Source organism: Charadrius vociferus, unplaced genomic scaffold, assembly GCF_000708025.1.
Source record: "Charadrius vociferus isolate BGI_N301 unplaced genomic scaffold, ASM70802v2 scaffold552, whole genome shotgun sequence".
Taxonomy (NCBI): domain Eukaryota; kingdom Metazoa; phylum Chordata; class Aves; order Charadriiformes; family Charadriidae; genus Charadrius; species Charadrius vociferus.
Window position 1 is genome coordinate 228,007 of NW_009647400.1, and position 10,649 is coordinate 238,655.

General features: G+C 39.5%; 1 protein-coding gene across 1 annotated transcript; it reads left to right on the forward strand.

The window, feature by feature from the left end:
- Window positions 1-529: 529 nt before the first annotated feature.
- RNASEH1 (ribonuclease H1) lies at window positions 530-8,555 on the forward strand. Its single transcript, XM_009880139.1, has 6 exons — window positions 530-725; window positions 1,312-1,411; window positions 1,861-1,915; window positions 3,039-3,123; window positions 5,760-5,884; window positions 8,103-8,555. Exons 1-6 carry the CDS (start codon window positions 722-724, stop codon window positions 8,187-8,189), a joined length of 456 nt encoding a protein of 151 aa, XP_009878441.1. The 5' UTR covers window positions 530-721; the 3' UTR covers window positions 8,190-8,555.
- The last annotated feature ends 2,094 nt before the right edge of the window (window positions 8,556-10,649 follow it).

Consider the following 10,649-nt stretch of genomic DNA (forward strand, 5'->3'; position numbering starts at 1 on the left):
GGCAGGTAGCTCGTCCGCCTCCCGCCTCGCCCCCGCCCGGCAGAGAGGGGAGGGCGGCCCGACGGGGAGGGAGGGAGGCCCCGCTGCGCAGTGGCACTGTGTGTAAACACTGCGGCTTTTGGCTTAATCGTGGGTAGTGGCTTCGGTTTGTCCTTCTCCTCCTTGTCCTGCGGGGGAGGGCTGGTAACGGGCGGAACGCCGGGGTGGTAAGTGCGGCGGTGTCCCCGCTGCCATGGACGTGTCAGTGCAATGAGAGTGTTTCTGTAGGTGCCCGGAGAATGTTGCCTGTACCGTGTCCGTTGTAAGCGCCGTGATGTGTGTGTCTCCGCTGCCGTTCGATCTGGAATCAAGAATGACTGTTGTTTACTGTAATATCTTTTGCGTAATAGCTTGGGGTGGTGTCAGTTTAACGGGATAATAGGCGATAACAACTGTTGTCTTTAGAAGGAGTAATTTCAAATGAAATTTGATCTTGTGTATAGTTACAATTTTTTTTTTTTTTTTTTTTTTTTTTTTTTTTTTTCCGGAAGGGGCACACAGTCTTCCAGCTGTAACACAGGAAAATAGTAGCCAGAGAGAAGAACCAGAAATAAGCATCTTGTGTTGCAATACATGCAAAAGGCCGTATGAACAGTCTGCAAGCGAAGAGCACATTGCAAAGCGTGTAAAACATGACGAAGTATACTCAGCGCCAACAGTCAGTGAAGATAAATTTTCATATATGGGTGAGCGATTTCATTATTGCTGTATTTCTTTTGGGTTCTTTCTATTCTTTCATAAATAATGGCTGTAATAATGAGAAAGCTTTAGGGACATTTGTGTATGGCAGCACCAGGCCCTGTGTAACATTGTTTCTTTTTAAAATGGAAATGTGAGCTGTGATGTACTTGTTCATATTGTCTTTCAGTGTAGTATTAATTGGCTTTAATTGCTATCAATGTATAGCTTAATCTGGTCATTATAGGTGTGATTTTATGTGTGTCTAGATTACACACTATATAAATACAGATGTAGCTGGGAAGTCTTAAAGTTGACTGAAGAAAGCAGAAATCATAGTGAGAATTTGGAACGTGGGGCAGAGATGCTTCTTGAGGCCAATTAATTTGGTAGCAATGAGGGTGTGAAGTTGCAGTGGGACTTTTTGGTGTTCTGCCTTACTAATTTACATGGCTTCTGTGGTTAATGTTTTGAAGGGCTCTCTGGGGATTAATGTTTTGGGGACTAATCTGCTGGCAGACATTTCTTTCTGCTTGGAGAGATGACATCTTTGAAGGAGTGCTTGAACTTCTGCTTTTGGTAATTCTTTCGTAGGTGACTTTGCAGTCGTTTATACAGATGGTTGTTGTTCGGGTAACGGACGTAATAGGGCACGTGCTGGAATAGGTGTCTACTGGGGACCAGGCCACCCTTTGTAAGTAGCTGGGTGGATTCTTTTTTCAATAGGCACTCATGTTGGCTTTATGTGTATTTTACAATGTCAGTCTCCTTTTGAATATGAAACCTTGCTATTGAGACTCAAGGACAGTGCTATGAGACTAGTGAGTTACTGAGGGGAAAAGAGAAATCAGCTCTAGGAGGTAAGAACTGGAAATAATACTTTTAGGCGCTGAAGCTACAATTAAAGTGATGCAGAAAGTTTTAAAATAGGCGTGTGCAGAAGACAACAAAAGAAACTGCATATTGTTGGCAGGTCCATATATGCAGCTTGCACTATGCAGATCAGGTTAGAGGTAGAGTCTCCATTCATCCTCCTTTATAAAAACAAAATTAGCATTCTTGTATTTATTTTTCTACTATGTAGTCATTGTACAGCACTGAATATTTTGGGTAACTAATCTACTATTCATTCCTTGAACACAGAAATACCAGTGAAAGACTTCCTGGACGGCAGACGAACCAAAGAGCTGAAATACATGTAAGTAGTAAATGTCCTAAAATGCTTCTGCATGTTAGACCGCAGTAGCGCACATGACTATTTCAACTCTGGCCTTCAGAAACCAATTATGGAGCTGTGGGGGAAGTACACAAGATATCAGGAGCTATGACTTGAAATGAATTGTTCCCTTCAAGTTCTATTGATACTTACTGTTTTTGAGCAAGCAGTAATTCACCTTGAGAATTCCCAAATATCTTTAGGCCAAGCACAGATATTTTAAACAGCGTTGCATTAGGAAAGCCAGAGTCTGTATAGTATCCTTTGCATTTTTAATATGTATGTCTCAGACTTTGGCATGAGGGCTGCTGAGAAGTGGTTAAGAGGAGGATCAACTTCTTACTGCAATAGGATCAGAGTACCATATTCCTTAGATAAAAATAACAAACAATTCTAGGCTCTTAGGAGTAACTTCTGTTACTTCTGAGGTAAACTTCTGTTGGCAACAGCAGATTTTCCCTTCTCACTTCATCTTAATTCTGGTACTGCTGCTATCCTGCCTTGTGTGTTTGGACATAAACTGAAATGGGGAATTGGTCTGCTTAAAACATACAGGAAGTTTATTTTAATGAGGGACAAGCAGAAGTGATAGTGGTGTGCTGGGGTCAAACTTGTCACTAGAGAGCTTTTCAGCTCTACATCCAGACCCAGCCACTTCTCCCTTTTATTATATTTTGTAGCACCAAAAAAAACTGTAACAAAAACCCCCCAACCCTTTTAGGGGTTCCAGACTGTTGGAACTGATATGAATCTTTGCTTCCCAAAGTTATGGAGAAAGTGCTAAAAACTTGATGTGCAGTTGGTAGAGGCTTTAGTCATGAAATTGGGCAGAGCTGCTCCTGCAGTACAGGATTGAGCATCAGAACGTTTGTGGGTTTTTTGCCAGTGAAACATAAGTGGCTTCCTGTTTGCCTAATGTATTAAGCAGTCATCTGCATGCGTAATTTTGGAAACCTCTGTCCTAAAGCATGTTGATACTTATTGATGGAGAGATTACAGTGGTATTATCTGTAGTTCTGTGTTAGCATCAGGTACACTTGGGTTATTTAATTGCATGTATTCAAAATACTGTTCTGAACTGTGATTCTATTGAAATGTTCTTAAGGCAGCCTGCAAAGCAATAGAGCAAGCGAAGAGTCAAAACATCAAGAAACTAATTATCTACACTGATAGCAAGTTCACTATTAATGGTAAGTTAATGATTTTAGTTTTCCTGGTTCTTAAAGATACACTGTGCACAATTTCAGTACGTGAGGCCCACAGAACATACTGAGGCCTGTGGAGAGGAATATAAAGAAGAGAATGCGTAATTTCAATAGTCATGACAGGGATCAATTGCTAACCACGTGAAATACAAGTGGAAACAAAGTGCCTGTTACAGTAAAGAATGACAGAAGTGGCTAAAGGATTTTTGTCTTAAAGCATTCAGTATTCAGTCTAGAAAAAAATGTTGTTCATGTATACTCTGTTAAGGATGTGCTCAGGAAAGTACTCAGGAGTTGGTGTAGTGACCCTGTAAGGTTTTGTTTTGTTTGGATTGGAGAGGCTGTGTTAATACACAGACGTGGAGTATGTTCAAGTTTCCTTACTTTTTACATGTAGACTACACTTCCAAAATTTGAGGCTAGACCAGGAGACTAGCCAGAGATGGTATATGCTCAGAGTGTGTATTATTTGAGGTTTCACCTACATCCAAAGATTTGGAAAATATTTTATTTCCCAGAAATACCACATGAGGCATCCAGTAAGACGTAATTTCTGAATACTTCTTAGCCTTTCCCTCAGATCTTCAGATCTTCCTCCTGTGATAATTCTGAACTGCCTGCTTATTTCTTCTTTGTATTTCTGACTTTTACAGAGGGAGTATAGTGTTAGCTGTTTTCAGATCACTTTGGAGGTGTTTTTTTTTTAAATAACTTTAAACAAAAACTTGTGGAATTTTTGACTGAAAATTAAATGTTGCTTTTTCACACTTCAGTGATTTATAATTTTTGTTGGGGGGGGGGGGGGGGAGCTGCAAGTATCTTGTGCTTAGAATAACTTCCTATACTTGAATGCTAACATTGAAAGTAATTTGTTTCATTGCTTGTTATTAAAAAAGCAAATAAATGGTTTTTGTGTTAAAAATCTGTATATCTTTTCCTCCAAATAAGTTACTCTGCTTTCCAGAAGCCCTCCCTCATTCCTGAAAGTGGAGGAATATGAAGGAAGAGCATCAGTTTTTTCCTTTTTCAGGTGGCTCGTGTTTAGAAGTAAAACAAAACTTACATTAAAAAACTCAATGTCACCTTTAGTAGCCATACCCTAGAAAGGACAGAAAGCTATTGAGTAGGAACAAGTGACTGCTAGTCAAGGAAAGAGTTGCTGCAGTTGTCACCTGCTGCTTGTTTCAAATTCTGTTAGCTTGCATGTGCATGAAAGAGGTTCTGTCCAGAGGTGAAAAGTGTCAAGGGCTTGTGCTCTGTCCTCCTGATACTAGTTTGTAAGTTGAGGAAGGGACCGTAAATGTTAAGAAACAACTTAAAGGGATTTTCCATTGCTTCTCCCTAAGGATCATCTCATAAATCTCTCCTCTGAGTAGCTTATTTTCCCAAAAAGATTTACGTATAGCATTTCCTATAGGAGCAGAATGCGTTGGTTTTGGTTTGGTGGAGGTTTTTTTGCTTCTTGTTGGTAGGGTTTTTTTAGCCTCTTCCAAAAGCATTCTGAAAAAGGAAAGAGTAGAAGGAAGAGTCTCTGCTCTTCAGGACTGGGTGTTGCATGCTGATCAATAGAATCAAAATGCATAATTTGTTGCAAGAAGCAAGTTTTTCAAAATATTAAGGTGCAGAGAAACATCTTTGCAATTCTTTGCTTTTGTGGGAGAAAAGCCTATACCATCTTGTCTGCGAAACGGGTGTTACCAAGGATGAAAAGTTGCTGTGTCAGATAAAATTCCTGTTAAACTTAGATAGGACACATAGGTATGAGGGAGGAGGAGAAGAATCTTTAGGTGCAATGTCTTGGTCTCTTTGGTTTTGCTTGCAGTTTGCTCTTGCATTTTGGGTCACTGAGGTGCTGGTTCCACTCTTATTTAATCAAAGGTATTTTGTAAATGTGTCTAGGAGTTTTTTTTTTTTTTTAATACATGGGAAGGAAGCTTGCAGTTAAACCAATCCACATCCATTTGTACTTGTTTTCTAGAAGGTTTTGTGTGCAAGGTTAGTGATTCTGTTTGGTTCAGGTCTGTTTGCCATGAAAGCGGTAAGGATGTCATATATTGTCAAGACCAGCAAAACAAAAGAAAAGATAGATCCTTATTTAAGGAGTAATATAGTAAATTTTCTGGCCAGCAAGGGATGGCCAGAATGTTAGATCTTGTTCCGTAGAAATCTGCTTACATGGTCCTTCTCTGAAGGATTCTGTTTAGCACGCAGAAGCCTTGAATCAGGTGGCCATCACTTTTTTTCATCTGTGCCTGTGTGTCTCCTCAGTTTCTCAAAACAAATAAAGCTGTAGAATTGTTCTAGCTGACTGTACCATCAAGCAAATCCTTAGCTTCAGTTTATTTGAATCTCATGTCGTAATTTTGTGTGTAATGTGTATATAAGATTGTAGTCTTTACATTAAATATCTGCTCAGGAAAACATGGTTGTGTAATTCAAGTAATAATGGAAAAATACAATCCTGAAAGACAGTAGTAGAGAAGCAAACAAGAGTATCTGTCTCCAGTGTCTTTGCCTGAGAGCTTGTAGGGAATTAATGTCTTGTTAAAAGGTTGTTTGCGTGTCTTGATCTTTGCTCCCTTCTTTAAGAGCATTTTTATGGTAATACTCCCTTTGCATAGGTATTACGAGCTGGGTTGACAACTGGAAAACGAATGGCTGGAGAACAAGTTCAGGAGGAAGTGTAATAAATAAAGAAGATTTTGAAAGACTCGATAATCTTTCAAAAGGCATAGAAATTCAGTGGGTAAGCACCTCATTTCTTGCTCTTAATGACACAAACAAAAACAAAAAAAACAAACAACCCCAAACCCCACAAACAAACAAAAAAACCACACCAAAAACCAACCTTACAAGTATGACCATAACTAAGTATTTTATAGAGTATATTATTGTACATTACACCAAAAAACAACCTTACAAGTATGACCATAACTATTTTATAGAGTATATTATTGTACATTCATAAATACAGAGAAACTGCTTGTTTTATTTAAAGCAAATAAGCAATATAACCTAGGCTCTTGTAACTAATATTTTATATATTTGTTTGCTGTCTCTTGTTACTACTTGGAAAATGCTTGCATTAATTATGTTTAGTTTGTCAGTACTGTTAGTAGATGAAACTTCTGTTCCTGGAAATCTAAGCTTAAAATGTAACTGTGTCTTAGCTCAATTTCTGGATTTGCCTTTCAGGACTCTTAAGATCCTGGTTCGTTGGTATAACTCAATCACATGAATGTCTTTAAACTGGGAAAACTAAGAGACCAGAGCTCCAAATAAACTAACTCCAGTTCTTTGTACCTTAACTGTGTTTTTTCCAAGAATACTGGGTACAGAAAACTCTTTAAAATACCTACATTTTTAAGTTTTAAATTGTTTAGCTCTCCAGTAAACAAGTAAAACAACTTTTATACAGGTATTCCTGGTAAAATGTATTTTTCTGTAACCTCTAACATCAGTGCTAAACATTGTAGGGGATATTTTTCCTCCCTCATTCCTTTCTAAATTTTACTCTGATTGTGGTATAAGACTACAGATACTAGAAATAAATCTCTACCATTGACTTTGTGGCTGCTAATGGCATATTTGTTGGGCTTCTGTCTTTACTTTGTAGAAAACAGGATGGCATAGATCTTTAATGTGCACTTTTTCTATGTGAAATGGATTGCAGATATTCTTCCATTGATATTGTATGTTCCAGAGTTGGCAACTCCAATTGAAAGGCTGACTAGATTTTATATAGTTACTGCTGTTATCTGTTGAGGAGTAAAAAGTGTAAAAATCTAAAACTAAGACCAAAGTTCAGCTGTCCTTAAAGTATTTTACAAAATTAAAAAAAAAGTGTTGCTTTATGCACACTTACTACATCTGAATCTCTTAAACTTGGGAAGATGGTTCATTTAAGACGGAGAAATGTACACAGGCACTTTGTTATAGTAATCTGCCTTTTGAGGTGTGGGATCCTCCATGGGCTGGAGGAGGACAACCTGTTTCACCATGGTCTTCTCCACAGGCTGCAGGGGAATCTCTGCTCTGGCACCTGGATCACCTCCTCCCCCTCATTCTCCACTGACCTTGGTGACTGCAGAGTTGTTGCTCACGTACTTTCACTTTCTTTCTGGCTGCTGTGCAGCAGTTTTACCCTTTCTTAAATATGTTATTACAGAGGAGCCACCAGCTTTGCTGATGGCCTCAGCTGTGTCCTGCAGTTGGGTTCATTTTGGAGCCAGCTGGAACTAGTGCTCTCTGATGTGGGGGTAGCCCCTGGTGTCTTCTCACAATCCGTCCCTGCAGCCCCCAACCTGGTACCAAAACCTTGCCATGTCAACCTAACACTATCTCGCACACGCTTTGTGCTTTTCCCCTCTCGGATCTTGTCAAATAGCAAGCTTGATTTTTGTCTTCTCCTTCCTCCCCCACACTCCTCCGCCATTACTTCTGACGAGGGTGGGCTTAGGGTTGAAAGTGTTTTCAGTTCCTAATTGAAGGATGGACAGTTAAGACATCTGAAAATTGAGAGATTCTTTTCATACCCTGTTTCTGTATCCTAAGCGAGAGCTATAACCACCAAGACTGTTAGTAGCATAGGGGTCTCTGGCTTTCTGGGAAAAGATTAGCTTGGTTTAAGCACTGAACGCAGAGAGGTTTTTCTCTCTTCTCTGAAAGTGGGAATTTTGAGTTGGAGCTGTTCTCTGTGTTTCTGAAAGGCTAGGTTAGGTGGTCCTTACCCAGTTTGCTACTTATCATAAAGTTGATTTTTTACAATTCGGCAAGACTTTCATAGAGGAAGGGAGACTACAGACATTCCTGGGAAGAACACATAAGGACTAAGTGTGAGAACAGGGCCTCTAAGGAGGTGGTGCTCTCCTATGAATGAAAGGCTGTTATGTGATCAAATTTCATGTATGTGCTTTTTTCTTGATTTCTTGCATATCTCACATCCTATACTTTTGTCCTAATAGATGCATATTCCCGGTCACGCTGGCTTCCAAGGAAATGAAGAAGCTGATAGACTAGCAAGAGAAGGAGCTAGTAAACAAAAGTCCTGATGTACCGGAACCAGAGACTGTTGCAGTGGGAGGAAAAGGACTGACATCACAGTGACAATTTGAACTGCTGTAATTGTTTCGGAGTTGAACTTTGAACTGTACTCCTTTCTGGCCTGAAGTGTTAAATATATACCAACTTCTGTGGAGAGAAAAAAACCCAAGTTTTCTTCTATAGCGTTTGTTTTACAATCGAGTCAATATTTAGTTGATGATACCAAGTGTTTGCTTTGTCTCTATCTTATGGAAGGGCCGTGATCAGTGTTTTTAGCTGTCATGTAGACTTCTGAATTCACCATAAAGACAGACTTTAAATCTTTATCCTAAGTGTTCTGTATTTTCCTCATAATGAAATAATTTTTTGTACAGAGGTATATATAAACAGCCCAAAATAGTTGGGTGTGAGGGGACTTTGGGGTTGATTGGTTTGGTGAAAGGTCAATGACCTAACACAGAGATGTCTATTAATTGGCATTCTGGCACTAGCAGTAACTTCTCTACAGATGGACTTATCACACTCACCTGTGCCTCACGGTATCATCAGTTACAGCTTCTGTAGATTTCTTTATAATGTTACTTACTTTCCAAGGCAGCGTGAACAAACTAAAAAGCTAGGTCACAGGAAAACTGGAACAATTAATTTTTACTGTTCTCTCTCGAGCTGCTTAATGTCCGAGCTCTTTGTTTCTGGCTTCCTGTTTCCATTAAGTAATTTTTTATGCATATGGGTTCTCATTAGCATTGTTAGTTGCTCTTCATTGTTGTCCCAAAGGTAATAATTGGCCATTTTATCTGAAATGGAACTAGAAGGTGATCAGCTTCTCCAGATCTTCCGGATGTCAAGTGTTTGACTTCATTTTTTTTCCAGTCAGTGATGAGATTAATGGAATGGCTAATGTGCACTTGAATTAGAGAGTAATTACCAGTAATCACTTAGCTTTATTTTCTGTGCATCTGTACGGGAAGAGGAAACAGGTTTGGTAGATTACCTTTGTCAACTTCTTTGTAAGGTACCTTCATACCATTGAATAGTAGGGCTTAAGCTAAAAGTCAGTGAAATTTTTTTGGTGTTAATTGCTATACAGAATGGCAGAGCTGCTGAAGCTTGATTTCTTCGTAGTTCTCATGCATTATAGTATCTTTACTGAGGCAAAGTATGAGCTCTTACGTAGAGTCACACAAATTGCAATAGAATGAGGAAACTGGCTAGCTAGTAGTTAATAGACAAGTGAGGTTTCTTTATTTTTTTTTTTGCTCATCCAAAAGTGCACAGTGAAGCTCATATAGGGGTAAGGTAGTGCACTGACTAGATTTTCCTTCCTTTGTATATATGCACACAATTATCCATCTATTTATTTATCTTAGAAGTTTGGCTTGAAGGAAAACACCTTGTCATCTGTGATCAGATCTCTAGTTGAAGCAGAATAGCATGACAAACAATATACCGAAAAGGTGGCATCAAATAATCTGCCTATTGTACATTTCCAGTTAAACATGTAGATCCTATTTCCTGTATTGAAATCTGTATTTTTTTGAAGCTGCAGCTGTGGGGAAAAAAAAAAAAGTGTAGATAATGGTGGGTAAAATCATAACATCAGTGTAATACTGAATTTAGGCAAGTTTACTATCTGGATGTAATTGGTAGATTATAATAGGAAGTCTAATAGGGAAGAGTTTTATGTTAGTTTGGTACCAATGTTTATCATTCGTACTTGGGAAATTCAGGACAAAAGAAAGCTGAGAGGAAAGTTACAAGATTAAGGCTGATTAAAGGAGGTAAAGCAAGTAATACTTCCCAACAGGACTTAACAGGGGCTCGAGGACACACAAAGGATGTTTGTTGGCTGTTTGACTTACTCTTTTCAGCAAACTGAAACTTCAGGAGGGTATTGCCATTTAGCAGCCATGGCATGCACTGCATAGGCATTGAACTTCTGACTGGGTTTGTATGCGCTTCTAAAAATGTGGACAATACCAGTGTCAGACTAGCTTATGTGTAACTTCACGGGTCTTGTCCACCACAGCTTGAGCAGGTCACTCAGGATGCGAGGATCCCCAGGGATGGAGGCAACAACACAAACTTTCTGAGCAGCAGGTCTTGCCACTCTTCATGTCCCCCCCTTCCCCCCGTTCCTCCCCCCCCCCAATTTATTTTTTATTTCTCCATATTGTGGGCTTGCAATGCTGGTCTTTGTGAATTAGACCAGTCTTTGAGATAAGGTCTCAGGGGAGACCTTATTGCTCTCTACAACTACCTGAAAGGAGCCTGTAGAGGGGTGGGGGTAGATCTCTTACAACATCTAGTAGTAGATCTAGTAACAAGGGATAGGACAAGAGGAAATGGCCTCAGGTCACACCAGGGGAGATTTAGATTGGATAGTAGGAAAAAGTTCTTCACAGAGAGGGTTGTCAAGCCCTGGAACAGGCTGCCCAGGGAAGTGGTGGAGTCACCATCCCTGGAGG

What these genes read in the sequence shown, in the direction of transcription:
- RNASEH1 (XM_009880139.1), top strand. An exon ending in ACCAAAGAGCTGAAATACAT is followed by an intron (nt 1,916 to 3,038) that starts GTAAGTAGTAAA and finishes AATGTTCTTAAG; the next exon opens with GCAGCCTGCAAAGCAATAGA. An exon ending in TAGCAAGTTCACTATTAATG is followed by an intron (nt 3,124 to 5,759) that starts GTAAGTTAATGA and finishes CCCTTTGCATAG; the next exon opens with GTATTACGAGCTGGGTTGAC.